At 37.8% G+C, this 24,674-nt stretch overlaps 3 protein-coding genes across 7 annotated transcripts in view; all 3 read left to right on the plus strand.

Annotated features, from left to right (window-relative positions):
• Nucleotides 1-3,167, plus strand: part of dcaf17 (ddb1 and cul4 associated factor 17) — a 39,517-nt gene extending 36,350 nt beyond the window's left edge. The window contains exons 12-13 of one of the 2 annotated variants that reach the window (XM_062069886.1): nucleotides 2,152-2,307; nucleotides 2,375-3,167. In XM_062069886.1, coding sequence (XP_061925870.1) covers nucleotides 2,152-2,307; nucleotides 2,375-2,482 — 264 coding nt within the window. In that variant the 3' untranslated portion in view covers nucleotides 2,483-3,167. The remainder of the gene's footprint in view (nucleotides 1-2,151; nucleotides 2,308-2,374) is intronic. The other variant, XM_062069884.1, reaches the window with a different exon arrangement.
• Nucleotides 3,168-5,832: 2,665 nt separating this feature from the next.
• Nucleotides 5,833-15,798, plus strand: LOC133664891 (plasma membrane ascorbate-dependent reductase CYBRD1). Of its 2 annotated transcripts, none has more exons than XM_062069894.1 (5): nucleotides 5,833-6,134; nucleotides 7,864-8,149; nucleotides 12,562-12,770; nucleotides 15,188-15,342; nucleotides 15,417-15,798. In XM_062069894.1, exons 2-5 carry the CDS (start codon nucleotides 7,954-7,956, stop codon nucleotides 15,685-15,687), a joined length of 831 nt encoding a protein of 276 aa, XP_061925878.1. In that variant the 5' UTR covers nucleotides 5,833-6,134; nucleotides 7,864-7,953; the 3' UTR covers nucleotides 15,688-15,798. The 2 variants fall into 2 exon arrangements, with proteins under 2 accessions (XP_061925878.1, XP_061925879.1); XM_062069895.1 differs by lacking the exon at nucleotides 5,833-6,134 and adding an exon at nucleotides 6,194-6,449.
• Nucleotides 15,799-17,793: 1,995 nt separating this feature from the next.
• dync1i2a (dynein, cytoplasmic 1, intermediate chain 2a) overlaps nucleotides 17,794-24,674 on the plus strand; it is a 51,457-nt gene continuing 44,576 nt past the window's right edge. For all 3 annotated transcript variants that reach the window (XM_062069891.1, XM_062069892.1, XM_062069893.1), the window contains exons 1-2: nucleotides 17,794-17,929; nucleotides 22,422-22,539. In XM_062069891.1, coding sequence (XP_061925875.1) covers nucleotides 22,432-22,539 — 108 coding nt within the window. In that variant the 5' untranslated portion in view covers nucleotides 17,794-17,929; nucleotides 22,422-22,431. The remainder of the gene's footprint in view (nucleotides 17,930-22,421; nucleotides 22,540-24,674) is intronic.

Here is a 24,674-nt window from a genome sequence, read left to right on the forward strand (position 1 = left end):
AGGAAGTGAATAAAAAAGTTTCAGCAACTGTTATGTAAAGAAAATGGGTAGGATTAAATAAGCTCTGCTTCTTCCTACTCCTTTTCGAACATGTTGAAAAGAGAAACTGGAAATTGTGATGTATCATGTTGTATGCTTGCATGTTCGAAATAAACTCAAACTCTAACTCTAAATGTAATTTAGAAACAGTTGCAATGTTGACTAATAAAACAACTTTTTTCTTTCAAACTGTCATTGCTCAAAACATAATATTGAATCAAAATCAATGTTATTATGAATTATTGACCTATCAAAGGTTCCGCTTACTTCACATCAAATATTCCACTTTGAAAAATATTTTTGGTGGAAGATTTTGAATATTTTGTGTGTTTGCCATAAAAAGCATAGTTTTGTTTAACAAAAAAGGGCGGAAAACAAACAAACAAAAAAACAAACAAACAAAAAAACAACATAAAAAAACTAAAATATTTTAAAATGAGGAATAGATCTGAAGTTGATGTAGACTCCAGAGATTTAAGCGTTAAATATAAAATGTATGTATGCCCTGGCACACCATTATCATCATTTCATGACCGAAACAAAACACTTTTTACACTTTTATACTGAAATAAATACACCTACAACTTATTAAATAAAAACATAGAAAAAACTACCAGCAGCGGTAAAGTTTAGATCCATGAAGGAAAGAAGAAAGTGCATGAATGTTTATAAATGAATACATTTACATATGCAGACACATTTGTTTTCTTTTGTATTATTTTTTTTAATTAATTAAGAAACGTTTTTGACAACCTTTTTCCAAAACACAATATGGAATGTGAGATATAACAGGATAATGCATACATTTGTCATCTGTTTTCAAAACGCTTACAAAAAAGTGGGACCGGACCCCAAAAATTTACTGTGGGACCCCATTTTTATGACTTGATGGGGTCCCTGGGACCCCATTTTGAAAAAAATTCCTAGCGCCAACACTGCTGTCAACAGAGGAGAAAAAATGCTTTATTTAAATAAATATATTATTTATAAAGCAAGTTCGAGTATCATTGGCGTGCTGCCCGCCTTGGCATGCATATATGTGTCCTCTTTTTGGTATTTCAGAATATGGTCAGCCTAGTCAGTGACAAACTGAAAATTCACTGATAAAGTCCGAATAGGGCCCAGATAGAGAGGTATCGGTGTGCCACACCTCATAGTAAGCACCTCAAATGATTTATAATTATTACTTAGGTTAGGGCTAACGTTAAGGTTTTCATCGGATATTAGTGCGATCCATCCACCCCTTTTAAGGGGACGGGCTATTAATATGTGCACTCGTAAATTTAGGAGATGTATCGTTAAGCTGGAAAAATTAATCTGGTTTTAGCCAGGTTTTGCTAAAACCAATGACATTAAGTTTGTTGTCTCTAATGACCTCATTAACTAATAACGTTTTGGGAGACAATGATCTGATGTTTAAAAAGGCCATATTATAGGTAGTGGGCTGTTTTGAGGATGTTTTGTTAATGGTATCTGTAGTACTGCTACGTTTATTTTGTGTAGTACACCTTAAATAATTTCGATCACATCTAGGAATTGATATGATGGGGATCTTGAGATTATTTGCTTGGTGCTGCGACAGATTGAACGCCTCATAATTTGCCACATCAGTAGAATGCATGGGGCGGTATAGCTCGGTTGGTAGAGTGGCCGTGCCAGCAACTTGAGGGTTCCAGGTTCGATCCCTGCTTCTGCCATCCTAGTCACTGCCGTTGTGTCCTTGGGCAAGACACTTTACCCACCTGCTCCCAGTGCCACCCACACTGGTTTAAATGTAATATAGATATTGGGTTTCACTATGTAAAAGCGCTTTGAGTCACTAGAGAAAAGCGCTATATAAAAATAATTAACTTCACATGTTCACCTCTGGCACAGTCACTACAGCAAAAGCATTATGTGAGTTGTGTATTATTCTACGAGAGATGCTATGTGTGCTGGAACTTTCCAGCCTGGTGCTAGTTAGTTCTAGCTTATTTTAGACACTAGCTATATTTACATGACAATATTTTTATTCTTATGAGAGTTCCTGCTCTGGAACCAATATTTTTAATAGCAAACCTTTCTCCAGCTCGCCGCTGTTTTTCCCGTTTTCAAGAATAACAACTATTTCAGACTTTCCGCATGGTGGAATACGAGGACGAGCTGGACCTTTTAGCAGTGGTGGTCACCAACGGTGCAGACGGGGAAGGAAGAGCTCGGATCCAACTGCATGACAACCAGAGTGGATGTATATTGAAGACCGTTGACCTGTCAGAAACCTGGGATGAGGTAAGGAATCCCACAGTGGTTTGGGAGACGTGTGCAGATGTACTGAAGTGAGTTGTCGTACGTTCAGACCTTCCGACATGACCTGGTCTTCGACAAGGACACAATTGTTCATATTGAACAAAAGGACACCAACGTCTGCTGCCATGTCTACAAGCTCCAGGCCGCCAACATATGAAAGCTGCAAGGAAATGTTTGACTACTGTGTGTGTGTGTGTGTGTGTGTGTGTGTGTGTGTGTGTGTGTGTGTGTGTGTGTGGGAGACAGTTTTTTATTGGGGTCGGACAGCTTGCTCAGTGGCACGTCGGCAATAGTCCATAAGAAGATTAGTATTTCAGTTGTTTGTTTTTGGTTAATCATCAAGACAAATAATCTTAGTACACTCAACCTGACCACCAACATGAAAGAATGTCGGGAGCGATTTATCTGTGTGTGTGTGTGTGTGTGTGTGTGTGTGTGTGTGTGTGTGTGTGTGTGTGTGTGTGTGTGTGTGTGTGTGTGTGTGTGTGTGTGTGTGTGTGTGTGTGTGTGTGTGTGTGTGTGTGTGTGTGTGTGTGTGGGAGACAGTTTTTTATTGGGGTCGGACAGCTTGCTCAGTGGCACGTCGGCAATAGTCCATAAGAAGATTAGTATTTCAGTTGTTTGTTTTTGGTTAATCATCAAGACAAATAATCTTAGGGCGGAAATGAAGGGCCTCACACTGTTCCAATGAGTCACAGGAAGTTGAAGTATTTTGAGAACTGCAGCCAGCAGAGTGGATGAGGAAAATAGAAAAAGCCTTTTGCAGGGCTTCAGTGCTCTATCGTTTTTCATTATAAAATACAGTATACATACAGTACAGGCCAAAAGTTTGGACACACCTTCTCCTCATTCAATGCAATGTTTTCTTTATTTTCATGACTATATACATTGTAGATTGTCACATCAAAACTATGAATGAACACATGTGGAGTTCTGTACTTAACAAAAAAGGTAAAATAACATGTTTTATATTCTAGTTTTTTCAAAATAGCCACCCTTTGCTCTGATGACTGCTTTGCACACTCTTGGCATTGTCTCCATGAGCTTCAAGCACACCTGTGAAGTGAAAACCATTTCAGGTGACTACCTCTTGAAGCTCATGGAGAGAATGCCAAGAGTGTGCAAAGCAGTAATCAGAGCAAAGGGTGGCTATTTTGAAGAAACTAGAATATAAAACATGTTTTCAGTTGTTTCACCTTTTTTTAAGTACATAACTCCACATGTGTTCATTCATAGTTTTGATGTAACAATCTACAATAATCATGAAAATAAAGAAAACGTATTGAATGAGGAGAAGGTGTGTCCAAACTTTTGGCCTGTACTGTATATTTAGGCATTTCAGCAACCAATATCCAGTGGGTACAGTAAGTATTTGAATGTGTTTTTGAATACAGTAAATCGAACACTGTTCTTTAATCAAGTGATTCTTTGGCGCACCACTAGATGTGTTGGTACACACCACAGTTTGATAAATACCTGGTATAAAGGAACTTGGACCACTGTTAACACACTGGCAGGTGCTTGTGTTGACATAGACATAGCTATATTGACATATATATTATATATATTATATATTGACATAGCTATAGAGCGTTTTCTGTTCGGGCTCCAATACTATGGAATGCCCTCCCGGTAAAAGTTAAAGATGCTACCTCCGTAGAAGCATTTAAGTCCCATCTTAAAACTCATTTGTATACTCTAGCCTTTAAGTAGACTCCCTTTTTAGACCAGTTGAGCTGGAGGGGGCGTGGCCTCCAGCTCCGGCTGAATACCGGGAGTTTGTCGGGAGAAAATCTCTGCCGGGAGGTTGTCGGGAGAGGCGCTGAATACCGGGATTCTCCCGCTAAAAACGGGAGGGTTGGCAAGTATGGACCCACTCGACATCCATTACTTTCGGTCTCCCCTAGGGGGGGGGGGGGTTACCCACGTATGCGGTCCTCTCCAAGGTTTCTCATAGTCATTCACATTGACGTCCCACTGGGGTGAGTTTTTCCTTGCCCGTATGTGGGCTCTGTAACGAGGATGTCGTTGTGGCTTGTGCAGCCCTTTGAGACACTTGTGATTTAGGGCTATATAAATAAACATTGATTGATTGATTGATTGATTTAACCTTGCTAGCAAACATAGAACACTGGGGTCCAAACTTGTGATTAACATAACTGAGGTGTTCCTCAAGGAACCCTTTTAAATCCCCTTTTTGGCAGGTACACTTTTTTTTTGTAATGTGATTTATGTAACTACACATCTTGTTTACTCCAGATGTAGTCAGTAGTCATTTGTTCCATTTCTTACGTTAGAAGGTTCAGTTCAGGTTCTCTCTTTTTCCTCATTTGGACTATCCAACTGGTCGATTAAATAAACTTGTCAGAGACTCGCATTTTTGCTGCAGATTCTTAAAAACACAAAAGTGCTGTCATAAGAGATGATGTTTGACTCGCTTTTTAGGCAGAAGTTCCTTAAAAACCCCAGAGGTCTGACAAAATAGTTCAAAATCAAAAGTCTACTGTAGAGAACCCTGGTTCTGTGGATTATACAAAATAAGATTAATAGTGTAGGGTCCTTAGCTTCTAGAAATAGAAAGAGGTCAGTATGAATATGTATTGAATCTGGGGAGCCATACTTTGGTGTGCAGAATTAAATGACATGCATGGCCCCAATTTGATCACCCCTGCTTTAAATTCTTCAGAAATGTTATATTTTTTTACATATTTGTGTAGCTACTTATCTCAACGGTTTTCACTCAATCCTGTTAACGCGTTGCCCTCTCTGGAAGACACTCAATGTTCCACCAGTCACGTGGTCTACAGCAGGGGCGTCAAACTTGTTTTCATTAAGGGCCACGTCACAGCTATGGCTGCCAGCAGAGGGCCACTTGTAACAGCGAGAATAAATTAATTTGCCTATGCATCGGAATATTATATATATATATATATATATATATATATATATATATATATATATATATATATATATATATATATATATATATATATATATATATATATATATATATATTTTACATACACAAAAAAAATCAACTCAGTCACCAGAATTTTACTGTAAAATATTGTGTATTTTACAACATATTACTGGAAATGGAAAAACAATACTACTGTTATTTTTTATTCTGACCACTGAGCTGCCAGTTTTTTTTAACCGTAAAAAAAAATGATACCGTGTTTCCATTTACATGCAGTAATACACCATAAAAACAACAACCGTACATTTAAAAGCTCTATTGACAGAATTTTACGATAAAGAAAATATGTTCAATTTACAGTAATATGCTGCAAATCTACACTGTAAGATCTATATTCTCATGTTTACAGTGTACACTTTGATTGGTAGCTTGCTTTGAAATATTTTCTTTATTTTACGATAAAGAAAACATGTTCAATTTACAGAAATATGCTGTAAATCTATACTGTAAGATCTATATTCTCATTTTTACAGTGTACAATTTGATTGATAGCTTGCTTTGAAATCATAAGTCCAGCAGATGTTTTAAGTGTTTATTTTTATTTGGACAAAAAAAAATGTTTGGGAAATATGATTTTGGATAATATTGTAGTATTCCAGGAATGTAGGCTCATACAACTTCTTAGTTTGTCTTGTCTTTATTACACAAGATGCGTTACAAGCACACAACAAACCTCAATGTGCGTCTCGTCTCTTTTCCCGGCAAAACTCAAACTCTTTACTTCCTGTAAAAACGTCACTTCCCTATCTCCCCGGAAGTCCCGCCCCCCAGGCCAAAGACATTGGCCAACACGCCGTAGCCAGCCGCTACGTCCTTAAAGTTTAAAAAGGTATGCAATTTCGTGCAGTACATATATTTTATCCGTCAAAATGGAAAAAAATAAGTGACAAAGTATTTTACTAAAAAATGTTCTTTCCGGGTGTTTGTAAAATGACGTGGCCTTGAGTTTGACACAGGTGGTCTCCAGGATTGATTGATTGCTTGAGACTTTTATTAGTAGATAACACAGTACAGTACATATTCCGTACAATTGACCACTAAATGGTAACACCCGAATACGTTTTTCAACTTGTTTAAGTCGGGGTCCACGTTAATCAGTTCATGGAAAGTTCCATCAGAGCATCTGCAGACCACCTGGCTAAAAGTATGGTTGTTCAGTGTTTTTTCTGTGAATAATCATGTGAATTAAGGTTTTAGCACTGTCCTGTTACTGAAATATGTTTTAATGTTATTTGTTCACTGTAATGTGCTTAGTGTCAGTAAGATGTTAGCATAACAGCCACTTAACTATATTGGACGTTTTTAACTAAGCCTGCAAATCTTTGTGTCCCACGATTCGATTCAATATCGATTCTTGGGGTCACGATTCGATTCAAAATAATAAAAAAAATTTGATTCAACGCGATTCTCGATACAAAAACGATATTTTCCCGATTCAAAAGGATTCTCTATTCATTCAATACATAAGATTTCAGCAGGATCTACTCCAGTCTGCTGACATGCAAGCAGAGTAGTAGATTTTTGTAAAAAGCTTTTATAATTGTAAAGGACAATGTTTTATCAACTGTTTGCAATGATGTACATTTGTTTTAACTATTAAATGAACCATAAATATGACTTATTTTATCTTTGTGAAAATATTGGACACAGTGTGTTGTCAAGCTTATGAGATGCGATGCAAGTGTAAGCCACTGTGACACTATTGTTCATTTATTTTTATTTTTATAAATGTCTAATGATAATGTCAATGAGGGATTTTTAATCACTGCTATGTTGAAATTGTAACTAATATTGATACTGTTGTTGATAATATTCATTTTTGTTTCACTACTTTTGGTTTGTTCTGTGTCGTGTTTGTGTCTCCTCTCAATTGCTCTGTTTATTGCATTTCTGAGTGTTGCTGGGTCGGGGTTGGTTTTGGAATTGGATTGCATTGTTATGGTATTGCTGTGTTATTTTTTGTTGGATTGATTAATTAAAAAAAATGGAAAAAAAAATTAATAAAAAAAAACACGATTTTTAAAAAAATGAGAATCGATTCTGAATTGCACAACGTGAGAATCGCGATTCGAATTCAAATTGATTTTTTCCCACACCCCTATTTTCAGCTTCAAAACACTACAAAAATAAACTGATATGGGCCAATACACAATTCTAGTATATGCGCATTACGATAAATTACATTTGGAGAGGTATTTTTGATGTTTTTGACGAACATGTAAATATGCATAATTCATATTTGAGTAAATAATCCTGTTTTTTATAAGCAAAGTTACTCAACTTTTTTTTTTTTTTTAAATAAACCTTTATTTATAAACTTCAACATTTACAAACATTTGAGAAATAATAATCTAAGTAAGTACAAAAGCAGTACAAAACAGCGCCAGGGGGTTGTAAATCCAAAGTAACTAAAATAGAATGCAAAATATATAAATATATACAACAAACAAAGTGTAAAGCCATAGGCTCACTCAATTTCAGTAAATAACTTAAATTTGGAACACAGCATCATCGTTTTCACAGCTTTTTGGTAAGTTACTCAACTTTCTTCCATGCAGTTGCGCAGGAGCGCGTCACGTGACCCGACGTCGTCTGTCCTCAGCAGACGCGACTTTTCATCATCTTCATCGTCTTCACCCTCCCCAAGAATGGCCGCCATGGAGAAGTACAAACAGTTTGTGGTGACTCTGACTTGCGCGGCAGTGATGGCAACGATGGCCGTCATTTTCGTGCTGAGGTGGGTTCTGCACTTCAAGGAGGGTCTGGCCTGGGACGGAAGTCTGGCCGAGTTCAACTGGCACCCGCTGCTGCTCGTCTGCGGCTTCATTGTGCTGCAAGGTCTGGGTGAGTTCACTTCTGGGTTTTTCCTGCCACTTTCCCAGAGAAAAACACGCAGGTTGAAGTTGTTGCACGAACACCCTGACGGTGCGTGCAGTGTGGACTCGCAGGAACTCAAAAAGTCTTAGTAAACAACTTTTAATCTTTTACATGTCAGCTAAAGATGTACTTTATGCACATTCTAATAAAAAGCATTAACGCGCTCGGCTGCAAACACGCACTTTGTTATTTAACTGTATGATAACACCTCAACACTGCCAACTAGTGGTCATTATGAAGAATAGCATATCACCGTTAAATAATCCATATTAATCGTGATTAAAAAATAATAATTATATATGCACTTTTATTAGTTATTAAGCACATTCCTTTTTTGTTTTCTTTGGATTGATTGATTAACATTCAACATGATGTTAATAAATAATGTCTCTTTTTAACCACATTCATTTGGATATGTTGATTCTTTTGTGTTACAACAGGGTCCCCAAACTTTTTGACTCGGGGGCCGCATTGGGTTAAAAAAATATGTCCGGGGGCCGGGCTATATGTATATATACTGTATGTATATGTGTGTGTGTGTGTGTATATATATATATATATATATATATATATATATATATATATATATATATATATATATATATATATATATATATATATATATATATATATATACTACTGTTCAGAACTTTGGGGTCAACCAAACAATTTTGTGGAATAGTCTTCATTTCTAAGAACAAGAATAGACTGTCGAGTTTCCAGATGAAAGTTCTCTTTTTCTGACCATATTGAGCGTTTAATTGACCCCACAAATGTGATGCTCCAGAAACTCAATCTGCTAAAAGGAAGGTCAGTTTTGTAGCTTCTGTAGCAAGCTAAACTGTTTTCAGATGTGTGAACAGGATTGCACAAGGGTTTTCTAATCATCAATTAGCCTTCTGAGCCAATGAGCAAACACATTGTACCATTAGAACACTGGAGTGATAGTTTCTGGAAATGGGCCTCTATACACCTATGTAGATATTGCACCAAAAATCAGACATTTGCAGCTAGAATAGTCATTTACCACATTAGCAATGTATAGAGTGTATTTCTTTAAAGTTAAGACTAGTTTAAAGTTATCTTCATTGAAAAGTACAGTGCTTTTCCTTCAAAAATAAGGACATTTCAATGTGACCCCAAACTTTTGAACGGTAGTATATATATATATATATATATACATATATATATATATAGCCCAGCCCCCAGCCGAATGTTTTTATTCACTTGCCGCTCACTCGCCCAAAACTGCAGCGCGATGATGTCATGTTATCGTTGGGAAAATGCATTTCTAGACAATATGATTTGCCTGAGCGGCTAGGATTGATTGATTGAGACTTTTATTAGTAGATTGCACAGTGAAGTACATATTCCGTACAATTGACCACTAAATGGTAAAACCCGAATTTCAACTTGTTTAAGTCGGGGTCCACTTAAATTGATTCATGATACAGATATATACTATCAGATATATACTATCATCATAATACAGTCATCACACAAGATAATCATCAGAGTATATACATTGAATTATTTACATTATTTACAATCCGGGGTGTGTGTGTGTGTGTGTGTGTGTGTGTGTGTGTGTGTGTGTGTGTGTGTGTGTGTGTGTGTGGGGGGGGGGGGGTTAGGTTTGGTTGTTATCATCACTTCAGTCATCAACAATTAAGAACAGAAAAATGGACATTGAAACAGTGTAGGTCTGACTTGGTAGGATATGTACAGCAAGTAGTGGACATAGAGAGAGAGATCAGAAAGCATAAGAAAAAGTTTCTACATTTGATTTTTTACATTTGATTATTAACAAACCGGGGAGGGTGTTAATTTAGGGTTGAAGTTGCCTGGAGGTGTACTTTTATTGTGGTTTTGAAGGAGGATAGAGATGCACTTTCTTTTACACCTGTTGGGAGCGCATTCCACATTGATGTGGCATAGAAAGAGAATGAGTTAAGACCTTTGTTAGTTCGGAATCTGGGTTTAACGTGGTTAGTGGAGCTCCCCCTGGTGTTGTGGTTATGGCGGTCATTTACGTTAAAGAAGTATTTTGACATGTACTTCGGTATCAGGGAGGTGTTGCAGATTTTATAGACTAGGCTCAGTGCAAGTTGTTTTACTCTGTCCTCCACCCTGAGCCAGCCCACTTTGAAAAAGTGGGTAGGAGTGAGGTGTGATCTGGGGTGGAGGTCTAGAAGTAATCTGACTAGCTTGTTCTGGGATGTTTGGAGTTTAGATTTGAGGGTTTTGGAGGTGCTAGGGTACCAGGAGGTGCATGCGTAATCGAAAAAGGGTTGAACGAGAGTTCCCGCTACAATCCTCGTGGTGCTTTTGTTGACCAGAGAGGAGATTCTATAGAGAAATCTTGTTCGTTGGTTGACCTTTTTGATTACCTTGGTTGCCATTTTATCACAGGAAAGGTTAGCCTCTAGAATGGAACCTAGGTAGGTGACCTCATCTTTCCTGGTGATAACAATGTCACCCACTTTTATAGTGAAGTCATTGACTTTCTTAAGGTTGATGTGGGACCCAAACAGGATGGATTCCGTTTTACCCAAATGTATGGATAGCTTGTTGTCAGCGAGCCAGGTGCAAGTTCTACAGAGCTCAGCACTGAGGATTTTCTCCACCTGTGACTTGTCCTTGTCGGATACCAGCAGGGCCGAGTCATCCGCAAACAAAAACAATTCACAGTCGCATGCTGATGACATGTCGTTTACGTATATTAGGAATAGTAAAGGCCCTAAGATACTGCCTTGGAGGACTCCACAGCTTACTGAGAGGGGGGGGGGACACGGTGCCGTTCACCTCTACCACCTGTTCCCTCCCCTCCAAGTAAGATTGCATCCAGCTCCATGAGGTTTTGTCAAATCCGATTGCTCTGAGCTTATCCAACAGTATAGCGTGGTTAACGGTGTCAAAGGCCTTCTGAAGGTCCAGCATGACCATGCCGCAGTATTTGCGACACCGAGAGTAACAAGTGGTAGAAAATGGATTGATGGATGGGCTCAAAAGGACAAATAATTTAAAAAAAACACCTTTTTGGATTTTAGACGCTATCGGGCAATATCGTGTTTTAAAAACGTTTTTGTCAACGCTGCGCTAACACGTTTCTTCACCGTCATGTTGTGCAGTTAGAATGTCAAATGTTAGCTAAAGATAAATAAATAAATGATAAATGGGTTATACTTGTATAGCGCTTTTCTACCTTCAAGGTACTCAAAGCGCTTTGACAGTATTTCCACATTCACCCATTCACGCACACATTCACACACTGATGGCGGGAGCTGCCATGCAAGGCGCTAACCAGCAGCCATCAGGAGCAAGGGTGAAGTGTCTTGCCCAAGGACACAACGGACGTGACTAGGATGGTAGAAGGTGGGGATTGAACCCCAGTAACCAGCAACCCTTCGATTGCTGGCACGGCCACTCTATCAACTTCGCCACGCCGTCCCTAAGATGTACTTTATGCACATTATAATATAAAGCATCAGCTCACTCGGCTGGAAACACGCACTTTGTTTATTTTAACCCACCAAAATAGTGCCAACTAGTGGTCATTATGAAGAATAGCATATCACCATTAAATAATCGATATTAATCGTGATTAAAAAAAACAATGATTGTATATGCACTTATATTAGTTATTAAGCACATTCAACATCATGTTAATAAATAATGTATTTTTTTAACCACATTCATTTGGATTTGTTGATTATTTTGTGTTACAGTATTATTGTGGTATTTTAAGATAGAAGTGCCACTATATTTATGTCGTTCATATGGCTTTGGTTGTGCTCAAATTTCTTCTCGTTAGCGTCTTCCTATTGACTTGTTTTCTTCTGCATCCTGTCACCACCGGATCAACACAATGCTAACAATACTTGCACAACAAACTGCCTGTATTGCCTGCAGGCATTTTATGTCATTCATTAAAAAAAATTTATTTATCAAGACAAGAATGAATCTGCATGAAATGGTTAACTTTGGCTGATTTACCACAGCATATTGTCAGTTGCTGTTTATTTGTTTATCAGACACTCACATGACCACAGTGTGACTATGACGTGACATGTTTGCAAATTGAAATTATGAACAACACTGCAAAATGAGATCCAATACAAGAAATACATTAAAAAAAGATGATAATCTGTCTGATTGACACGTAATTGTAGTAAATGTAGAACTGTGTTTGTTATTTTTCTAGTGGTATCAACTGCAAACTACAATGCCCCTGATAAACATCTGTCAATCAAAATCAGTATTATTCAGCTATTTTTTAGATTCCATATACAGTACAGATGCACCTCATTGGATCCACATGTTTTTAAAGAAGGGGATTATAGTTCTACAAACTGAATGACGACTCTTCCCTCTTCCAGCCATCATCGTGTACAGACTCCCGTGGAGCTGGCAGTGCAGCAAACTTACAATGAAGTTTATCCACGCGGGCTTGAACTTCGTGGCCTTCATTTTTTCTGTTGTGTCTTTGGTGGCGGTTTTTGACTTCCACAACGTTGCCAAGATCCCCAACATGTACAGTCTGCACAGCTGGTTGGGTCTGACAGCCGTGATATTGTATTGTCTGCAGGTAAACACATTCTATTCCATCTGATTTATTAAATCAAGTCACCTCTAATACTTTCTGTTTTTACCAAACACTATATCTGCCCAAGGGATCAATACTCCAGAAATGAAACATGGATTTATTTTAAAGTAGTCAGTGTACAGTAGACATTTGATTTTGGTATATTTAAAACCCCAAGTGTCTAACATGCAGTTAAAATTGAGGAATGGACGAGCAGGGGACAAGTCAGGAGGACTGGAGCCCCATAAAGACATCCTCATTCCACCGTCACGCTTCCCTGCAGGCTAATTACTTAGTTCCTGAAGCGTTCTGCTGTTTTTAAGGACCATCTGCAAAAAAGCTAGTCAAAGATCATCTCTATAACAGCACTCGTGTGTTTAAGAATCTGCTGCAAGAATGCTAAAACATTTTTTTTTTTACCTGAACTCGTTGAATAGCCCAAATGATGAAAGGACCTAAAAAGGAACCTTGATGATCACTGTTGGTATAGCTAAATACGTTGAACAAACTGACAAGCTGCAGCAACTCTTTAGTTACATAAATCACATTACGAAACTAATGTGTCAATGCCAAAAAGGGAGTGGACTTAAGGAGGTGCCTTGAGGAAGGCCTCAGTTATATAAATCATAAGTTTGGACCCCAGTTTTTTTATGTTTGCTAAAATGTCAACATAAGGATCAGTCAATGTGTTTACATTGATCCAAGTTCCTCTATACAACAGGAGCAAAAATGTTTGTCTCGCAAATTTTTAACTGCACCCAGGGTCCGATAGGGTGTCATTCACGAAACGGATTTGGCCCCCGGGCCGCCAGTTGAATGGCCCTGGTGTACTGCTTGTAAGGCAGTATAGATCTACTGCAAACAAGTCAACAAACAGCCATGATTGTCAAGACCTTTGTGTCTTATTTTGTCCTGCATGCCTACAGTCAAGCATGGTGGTGGTAGCATCATGATCTGGGGCTGCATGAGTGCTGACGGCACTGCAAGCTGCGGTTCGTTGAGGGAAGCAATACCAAAGTTTACTGTGACGTTGTGATCCCTTTTTTATGGGGGAAACTGGGCCACATAACAGTTTTCCAACATGATAAAGAGCCCAAATACTCTTAGGATGACAAGTGTGTCTCCAGACCTGAACCCACCCTGTTGAGCATGTGTTGCACATTCTGAAGCGGAAGATGTCTAACATCCACCGTCTCTGTGATGTCATCATGGAAGAGTAGAGGACAGGAAATGTATACTGCTGTACAAGCTGTATACCAGACCTGGGCAAATGAAGGCCCGGGGGCCACATGCGGCCCGTTAAGCTTTTCAATCTGGCCCGCCGGACATTCCCAAATAATTTTTTTTAGATGTTTAAGATGTAAAGTGTAGCTGCCATTATGATGTGCAGTGATGTTTTCTAATGACCGTAAGTCTTCAACTATACTAAGTCTTTCAATGCTTGGAATCTGCATCATATACTAGATACTATGGTCATCTAATTAGTTACTATAGTCATCTAATTAGTTACTATGGTAATGCAAGTCACAGCAGGTCAGACGAGGCACCAAGCAGTGTGGGTGGGGAGTGTTTCCACAGAGTGTTTCCAGAGCCTGAAATGTGGGTGTCAGGGATCAGATTTTTACAACAAAGTTCTAAAACTTAGTGATGTATCCGATATATCAGATTGTAGGTGGGTTTATTTTTTACCCTTTGCGTTCATAGTTCGCTGTTTGTTGCATTTTTGTTGTGTTTTGCCTTATTGTAAAATATGTGGATGGAGAGGGGGTGTGCTGTCATATGTTGTCAATATTCAGTGTTTTATCCTTCATAGTTAATATTGTAAACCCCACATTCTTTTTCATGTACATTCTGGGTGTCTCATTCAGTAAAAAAAATAAAAATTCCATTCTTTTTTTAAGGCGGTCTGTCATCATGTTTTTAGCATCCAATCAGACATTATTGTGAGGTTTTGTATTAGTGTTCCTAAAAAGAGAGTAATGGCCCCCAGACACATTTTGTTCTCTAAATTTGGCCTCCCCGAAGCAAAATAATAGCCCAGGCCTGCTGTATACTGACTACTCTTAAGTTATACCCAGTTTAATTTATATCATATTGTCCCTTGAGAAGATATAACAAAATGGTTGACATCTGTGACCTACTATACTGGAGCCAACCACAACATTGTGACAATTTGTGCAATCTGATTACATCAAAAATGTCTTTAAAACTACAATGTTTATTTTAGTTGTTGTAGTAGAGCTACACTGCATTACACTGAGAAGTGATTCCACGATTTTGCATAACTTAGTTGGCTATTGAAGTATTATTTGTGCAGTACATTATTTCACCTTATACCCTGTTACAGTTAATCGTGACACTAATTGTTTACTAACGCAGATTTTTTTATATGATGTGTGACAAGTGGATGTTTCTTGAAGCTTGTTTTAGGGGTCGCCATGTACTTGATACCATTCACACCTGTAGCCTGGAGAGCAGCCTTCATGCCCATCCATGTCTACAGTGGCCTTCTACTCTTTGCTTCAGTCATAGCAGTGGCACTCATGGGCATTACTGAGAAACTCATATTTGGCCTGTAAGTAAAGAATACATGCTTTTTGTGTAGTGAAGCAGCCATTTGTGCAACGGCATTTTATTTTCTTCATTCAGGAGCAACCCAAAGTATAAGGACTCCCCTCCCGAGGCAACATTTGTGAACATTCTAGGACTCCTTCTGGTAGTTTTCGGTGCTCTGATCCTCTGGATTGCCACTCGGCCATCTTGGAAACGGCCGAGTGAACAGACCTTGCATACTTTGCATTCCGATGAGGAGAGCACTAGAGTCGGTCCGGCCTTGTCTCAACTCTCGGATGAAAGAGAGGGCGAAGCCTTTGGGGAGACCCGCAGAAGGAGTAATAAATTAGAGGATCAGGTCAACTGAATGAGTAAATATAAAACGCAATGCTGTAAGATTGTTGGATTGGTTATTCCACAGAATCAGTGCCATTTTCTTGCTGTAAGTCTTGCAAAATAAACTTAAGTTTCTGTCTTTTTCCAACTCTAAATCTGATAATACACATATTGAACAATTCAAAATGGGTATTGGCCCATCACAGACAACATTATTGAATTTTTTGTACAAGGTTTCAAAGATGATTCATCTGAGTAATAGGACAGAAAGTAATAGGAGTGAGTATTTAGCATAGAAATACTAAATACATGAAGTATAAACCACATGACATTTATGCCAATAGCATGTTGTTGACAATATGATTCAACTTTTTTTTATAAATAAACATAACATCAAAAACAATAATTTATGTAACAAGAATGTGCTTAGTCATCAGCTCAAAAGAAAAATAAATGAGTGAACGTACTTTTAGTCTCCATGTGAACGATGCAACTTCCTGTAGACCACGTGACTTGTGGAATATTCCACATTAACAAGTTTGAGTTAAAACCTTAGAGACATGATTTAAGTGTAAATTGTAACTTTTTTTTTTTTTTTTAAAGTAAAAAAAAATATAGTTAGGTCAAAGAGTAACCCAAATGTGTAAAAAAAAAAAAGAATATTCAAGGTAAAGTCTAATTTTAGGAAGGAGTGGCAACAAATGCTATTTTTCTAGTAGTTTAATTATTTGTTTTTAATTGTATTTATTAAATGTGCAATCACATTAGTGTGCAGGTTAGTTTACTTTTTTTGTTTAATTTATTTTGTGGTTAATTTGAAGCGCACATGTACACATTTTATTACCTGGGAAATGGCACGATTCAGTCGAATGGCTGTTATATCATTTCTGCTTGTCAAATAAAGTCCAGATTTTCGAATTAATGTACACACACACACACACAGTGTACGGTGTAAGTATGTGATATGTTCTTTTTACATGTATTTATCTCTTTTTATTAGGGATGTCCGATAATGGATTTTTGCTGATATCCTATATTCTGATATTGTCCAATGCTTAATTACAGATACTGATATAAACCGATACCGATATATACAGTCGTGGAATTAACACATTATTATGCCTAATTTGGACAACCAGGTATGGTGAAGATAATGTACTTTTAAAAAAAAAATTAATACAATAAGATAAATTTAAAAAAAATTATTGAATAAAAAAGAAAGTAAAACGATATAAAAACAGTTACATAGACACTAGTAATTAATGAAAATGAGTAAAATTAACTGTTAAAGGTTAGTACTATTAGTGGACCAGCAGCACGCACAATCATGTGTGCTTACGGACTGTATCCCTTGCAGACTGTATTGATATATATTGATATATTAAGTTAAAGTTAAAGTACCAATGATTGTCACACACACACTAGGTGTGGCGAAATTATTCTCTGCATTTGACCCATCACCCTTGATCACCCCCTGGGAGGTGAGGGGAGCAGTGGGCAGCAGCGGTGGCCGCGCCCGGGAATCATTTTTGGTGATTTAACCCCCAATTCCAACCCTTGATGCTGAGTGCCAAGCAGGGAGGTAATGGGTCCCATTTTTATAGTCTTTGGTATGACTCGGCCGGGTTTTGAACTCCCAACCTACCGATCTCAGGGCGGACATATATAATGTAGGAACCAGAATATTAATAACATAAAAAAACAACCCTTTTGTGCGAATGAGTGTAAATGGGGGAGGGAGGTTTTTTGGGTTGGTGCGCTAATTGTAAGTGTATCTTGTGTTTTTTATGTTGATTTAATAAAAAAAATACAAATAAAAAAACGATACAGATAATTTTAAAAAACAGTACCGATCATTTCCGATATTACATTTTAAAGCATTTATCGGCCGATAATATCGGCAGGCCGGTATTATCGGACATCTCTACTTTTTATTACAATAAATAAAGGTATTTGCTTATGGCTTTGCTCCTGATTAGTAGATGCAGTAGTCTCACATAATATTCTATCTTACTATTCTGACCAATTTTGTAATATTATTGTCTATTATTGAAGTGTAAGAACATTAACCCATTTTCGTGTATATCTGTTTTGTATTTTTTTTTAAATTTTGTGTTCATATTTCAATTTGGTATTTATTTAACCACGTCACTTCCGCATACGCCAATCGCCTATTTTGACCCTTCGCGGCAGCTGTCGCTGGCCGGAACCTGTAAGCTAGTTTGTTTTGACTTTTGACTAAAAGGCTTTCAGCCCCGAAGTGGAGTTAAAAGGTGCGTAGGCTGCTAGATATTTCCTCTGGAGTTGTATTATCACATCTTTTTTAATGTTGAAGTTATTTCTCACTGTTTGGATAGGTTAGGTCGCTTCATTTGTGGCGATCATTGGAGATGAGCTAGTGCTAGCTCCTGTGCTAGCTAGTTGCTAATGGCCTCATCCTGCGTGACCAGTGCCTGTTTGTAAAGATTGACTACATACTAGCAGATTATATTAATTTTGCATATATTATGCGTATTATCTGGACTGGTAAGCGACTTTAATCCTTTTAGCGAGTCTTCGCTAACTTTAGCTGTGGTGGAGAAAATAAGACAATTGTCATTTGTCAGCTCAGATGTCTCAAGTAAAGATGCGCTTTCAACACTTAACATTATTTTTTTATATGTGAAATTAAAGACATAAATATTTAGCATTTTGTTTGAAATCAATGCTAAACATTAGAGAATAGTGCAGCTATAAAGAGTTAATGTTAGCTGCTTGTTGACAGGCTATAGTTCAATGTTAGATAAAAGGCAGAAAAAATCGGGAACAGATTCGGTGACCGCAGATGACGCCGAAGCTGTCCAAAATCAGGACCCAGGGTGGACCACTCATCTGTGCATCAGTTGGTGACGTCTCTGCACTGCTGACCTGTCTCCACTCAAGATAATCTCCTGGTGGTCACACTATGGACTGGACTCTCACTATTATGTTAGATCCACTATGGACTGGACTCTCACACTATTATGTTAGATCCATTATGGACTGGACTCTCACTATTATGTTAGATCCACTATGGACTGGACTCTCACACTATTATGTTAGATCCATTATGGACTGGACTCTCACTATTATGTTAGATCCACTATGGACTGGACTCTCACTATTATGTTAGATCAACTATGGACTGGACCAGAGGTGGGCAATTAATTTTTACCGGGGGCCGCATGAGCTACCCGAGCACTGCTGGAGGGCCACATCGACAATATTTCAATTAAATTTTGCTCAATATTATTTTTGATGTATACCGTAAGATAAATAATAATAATAATAATAATAATAATAATTAATAATAATAGTAATACTTCAACATAGTGTGTGTAACAGCATTCCATGACTAATATCAATAAATTAACATTAATAATAAATGACAGTAAAATAAGCACACGTATGACTGAGGAGTCATAGTGTAACTTTGTGTGGTGTTTGAGTTGTCCGACTTTTTGTGTGGCCATAAACGCACCAGTGGTTTAGTGCTATGCGTGTTGGTGACAGATGACAAGTTGGTTTTGGCCTGGTTTGTACGGCAGAAAATGACTAGTTTTTCGAGATAGAATTGTTTTACTCATGTTTTTGGTGTGGTTATGTCCGAATATAAACAGTTTTGCTCAATGAAGTGATCGATATAATTCCTGTCCTCGAAGCATCTCGATAGACGTTACAATAAGTGAACGGTGTTCAATTGAACGGTGTTGACGAACACCATTAGGGCCGCTTGTTGTCACTGTCACTCAAAGTTGCATTGCAAAATTACATAGAATAAATATGTTTATTTTGTTCAGAATTCAGATGGGATTTGATTTGGTGCGCGGCATATACTTGCTGCGCGCAGCGGACGCTTGAGCAGTGCGCAATTGCGCAGGCGCGCACCTTAGAGGGGACGTTGCTTTGCAGTTCGTGTCTTGTTGAAAACACGGCATTCCTCATCAACTTTTCTCTTTTTAGCGTCTCGGGTGTAAACCGTGCATCACTTGTCGCTGCATGTGCACCTTCACTCGCAGGTTACACACGGACACACGCCCATAAATAATACTTTTCAAAATAAAAGCAGCACAGTTGTATTGCGCGCAGGACATAGATGTTTTTTCAACTTTATTTTGTAATTGCAGCTGTTCACATTCACTCACAATCACGCACACGCATACGTCCACACGGAAGTAATACAAATAACGATTTTCAAAACAAAAGCAGCACCGTTGTATTGCACACTCGACATAGATACTTTTTAAAATTTATTTTGTAATTTATAATTGGCCTCATGCGGGCCGGACAGGGACGCACAAAGGGCCAGATGCGGCCCGCGGGCCGCAGAATGCCCAGGTCTGGACTGGACTCTCACACTATTATGTTAGATCCACTATGGACTGGGCTCTCACACTATTATGTTAGATCCACTATGGACTGGACTCTCACTGTTATGTTAGATCCACTATGGACTGGACTCTCACACTATTATGTTAGATCCACTATGGACTGGACTCTCACACTATTATGTTAGATCCACTATGGACTGGACTCTCACTATTATGTTAGATCCACTATGGACTGGACTCTCACTATTATGTTAGATCCACTATGGACTGGACTCTCACTATTATGTTGGATCCACTATGGACTGGACTATCACACTATTATGTTAGATCCACTATGGACTGGACTCTCACTATTATGTTAGATCCACTATGGACTGGACTCTCACACTATTATGTTAGATCCACTATGGACTGGACTCTCACAATATTATGTTAGATCCACTATGGACTGGACTCTCACTATTATGTTAGATCCACTATGGACTGGACTCTCACTATTATGTTAGATCCACTATGGACTGGACTCTCCCAATATTATGCTAGATCCACTCGACGTCCATTGCACCGGTTGCCCAGGGGGGGTCCCCACATCTGCGGTCCCCTCCAAGGTTTCTCATTGTTATCCCATTGGGTTGAGTTTTTCCTTGCCCTGGTGTGGGATCTGAGCCGAGGATGTAGTTGTGGCTTGTGCAGCCCTTTGAGACACTCGTGATTTAGGGCTATATAAGTAAACATTGATTGATGATTGATAAATACTAATAAAAAACAAAAAAAAATACTAATGAATAATTCATCTTATGCACTACAGATTGCTCTATGTATATATAAAATAAAACCAAAAAACATCCCAACACTCGTATTGCACACCAAGAGAAAGATCACAGTGATCACTTCTGTGGCTGTGGGTAGAAAGCTTCTTCTTGTACTGTTGATATAACAGTCTAATGCCAGACCTCACGGATATCTGTCTTCATAGAATAAACTTTGCAGAATTAAATTTTTTGTAAAGCAGTTAACCATAAAAGTTCACAGTACAGTATCGTAGATCAATCAATTTTTACGGCCAAGTGGTTAACAAAGACAAGAACAATAATGTACTTTTTAGGCAGCTAATTTTCTCTCATGTCCTTAAAGAGGCGCTTACCTTAGATGTGGCGGTCAAGGTAGCCTGGAAATATTGCATGGGTTTGTGATCATGTTGTGTTTATTTAATTTCAGCTGTTTTAACTTGAAGTCTTTTCCAGTTGCATTTGGTTTATCTATAATTTGAATACTCTAAGAACATTTGTTTTTATGTTATTTGTAGGTATTTAAATTACTTATGTCTTTGGAGTATTTACACCAGTTGTGTCCAAACATTTTCCACCAAGTGCCACATAGTGCAAAGTCAACAATGCATGTGGGGGCCATTAGAAATGTTTTTATCTGTACCGAGGATGGTGTTTTGGCTTGTGCAGCCCTTTGAGACTTTTGTGATTTAGGGCTATATAAATAAACATTGATTGATTGATTGATGATTGATTTTGTAAAAAAAAAAAAAAAGACAAAACACAGCTTTCTGTTATGACAAAGAATATTGCTGTTATCCAGTAATAATTCTTATATTTCAGCTCGTTTTCCATTACATTCTCTTTTTGGTCTTTTTTCATACATTTTACTGTAGTTTTGATTTTATTTCGACAATATTATGCGGGCCAACAAAATTCGAGCTGGGGCCCACAAATGGCCCCATGCCGCACTTTGGACACCCCTATGCTGAACTACTTAAACAAAAAATCCACACCTATACCTATCTTTGTGTGATGATAGGTTACAAAAGCAGATTAATCAAAACCGCCTGAAATATAATATTTTTTTATAATTATTCTTTACTAATACTATTTCAATTCAGCCTTTTTGAGGGCTTAACTTACCGTATATCGCAAGAAATGTGTACATCATGTGCAGAAATCACCAAAGACCATGTAGGTTCTCCACCATTTTGGTTGTCATTCCCATTTTGAGGTGATTAAAGCCGGTTCCATTTTTTTCTTAGGTTTGTGTAATGTTCCAATGCGGGTCGTGTTTATTTTATCTGTAAAACATAAAGTAATAAAAAATGAGCTGCTGGCTGCCCTTTAAACACCCCTGGTTTGGACGTTGCTGTGTCTTTGCACCTGTCTACCACCATATATTCCAAATATCAGACTTTAAAATCAGCCTACAGTTATGCAGTTCTAGACCTTTGTAAACTACAAACGTAATAATTAAACATGCAAATATATTTTCAATCAAAGTATCATAACACGGACCACTGTTGCATTTCTAATATATCTCTACTTGTGTAACTCCTAAGCTGTTCAAGGAAATTGAAGTGCATTTCTTTATATAATGGACGGAACACAAAACACTTCTACTTCTTTTTTTTTAAATACAGCTGTGGCATCATGTCTGACAAAACTGAGCTGAAAGCAGAACTCGAAAGGAAGAAGCAGCGTTTGGCTCAAATCCGAGAGGAGAAGAAAAGAAAGGAGGAGGAGCGCAAAAAGAAAGAGGTAACCTTAAACATTGTTTCCAGATTCAAAATTGATTTTCACAGCTCTTATTATTATAGGGTGCCTAATCTACATGTCCACCTTTTTAAACCTAGTATATACCTGTATACCGGTACATATACTGTACAGTCGCGATCAAAAGTTTACACTTGTAAAGAACATAATGTCATGGCTGTCTTGAGTTTCCAATCATTTCTACAACTCTTATTTTTTTGTGATAGAGTGATTGGAGCACATACTTGTTGGTCACAAAAAACATTCATGAAGTTTGCTTCTTTTATGAATTTATTATGGGTCTACTGAAAATGTGAGCAAATCTGCTGGGTCCAAAGTATACATACAGCAATGTTAATATTTGCTTACATGTCCCTTGGCATGTTTCACTGCAATAAGGCGCTTTTGGTAGCCATCCACAAGCTTCTGCTTGAATTTTTGACCACTCCTCTTGACAAAATTGCTGCAGTTCAGCTAAATTTGTTGGTTTTCTGACATGGACTTGTTTCTTCAGCATTGTCCACACGTTTAAGTCATGACTTTGGGAAGGCCATTCTAAAACCTTCTTTCTAGCCTGATTTAGGCATTCCTTTACCACTTTTGACGTGTGTTTGGAGTAGGGCTGCAACTAACGATTAATTTGATAATCGAGTAATCTGTCGATTATTTCTTCGATTAATCGATTAATAGTCGGATAAAAGAGACAAACTACATTTCTATCCTATACAGTATTTTATTGAGAAAAAAACAGCATACTGGCACCATACTTATTTTGATTATTGTTTCTCAGCTGTTTGTAAATGTTGCAGCCTATAAATAAAGGTTTATTAAAAAAATAAAAAATAAATGTATTAAAAAAATAAATAAAAAAAACCTCTGCGCATAGCATAGATCCAACGAATCGATGACTATATTAATCGGCAACTATTTTAATAATCGATTTTAATCGATTTAATCGATTAGTTGTTGCAGCCCTAGTTTGGAGTAATTGTCCTGTTGGAACACCCAACTGCGCCCAAGACGCCACCTCCGGGCTGATGATTTTAGCTTGCCCTGAAGAATCTGGAGGTAATCCTCCTTTTTCATTGTCCCATTTACTCTCTGTAAAGCACCAGTTCCATTGGCAGCAAAACAGGCCCAGAGCATAATACTACCACCACCATGCTTGACGGTAGGTGTGGTGTTCCTGGGATTAAAGGCCTCACCTTTTCTCTTCCAAACATGTGGCCAAACAGCTCAATTTTTGTTTCATCTGACCACAGAACTTTCCTCCAGAAGGTCTTATCTTTGTCCATGGGATGTCAGATGAAACACAAATTGAGCTGTTTGGCCACAATACCCAGCAATATATAAACACACCACTTTTTTTTGCTCCCATTTTCATGAGTTGAACTGAAAGATCTAAAACTTTTACTATATACACAAAAGACCTATTCCTCTCAAATATTGTTCACAAATCTGTCTAAATCTTTTTTAATGTATTCCAAAAACAACAAATCTAAGTAAAAATGAAAACACTAGAAAGCAACAAGCTTTAATGAAAATAGCAAAGACATACATACCAACATTTTTTTTCCCATCGCTACCCAAGCTGACAACTTGTTTAGGGTCAATGCTCCAATCTTCAAAAAAACTCAGCAGTGCTTTAAGAATTGTTAGCTTTTCCGTCCACTACCTGTCGATTCTGCGCAAAGATGACCATGGGCTTTCCGTTCACTACGATGTAGAATAATTAAGAATACTTCAATGTATGTATGTATGTTAACTTATTTTTTTAATATATTTTCATATAATAAGTTGTAGGTGTATTTATTTCAGTATAAAAGTGTAAAAAGTATTTTGCTTCGGTCATGAAATGATGATAATGGTGTGCCAGGGCATACATGCATATGACAAATTGAATTGATTATTCTCACCTGTATGTAGATCATCAATCCTTTAAAAAGCGCCACATCTACACTTTCATGGCAAATAATGCCAACAAACTTAGAATTTGGCAAGTTAGTTTCAATGTCATTTAACAGAGTGGCACTCAATGCCTCGAGCATTTCATCTCTGGCTTGGTGATGGCCAAAAGCTGCCGGTATGCTGGCACCATTGGACTTTTGCACCTCAATCAGGCTTGGGAACTTGGACAAGGG

Source organism: Entelurus aequoreus, linkage group LG14 (assembly GCF_033978785.1).
Source record: "Entelurus aequoreus isolate RoL-2023_Sb linkage group LG14, RoL_Eaeq_v1.1, whole genome shotgun sequence".
Classification (NCBI taxonomy): domain Eukaryota; kingdom Metazoa; phylum Chordata; class Actinopteri; order Syngnathiformes; family Syngnathidae; genus Entelurus; species Entelurus aequoreus.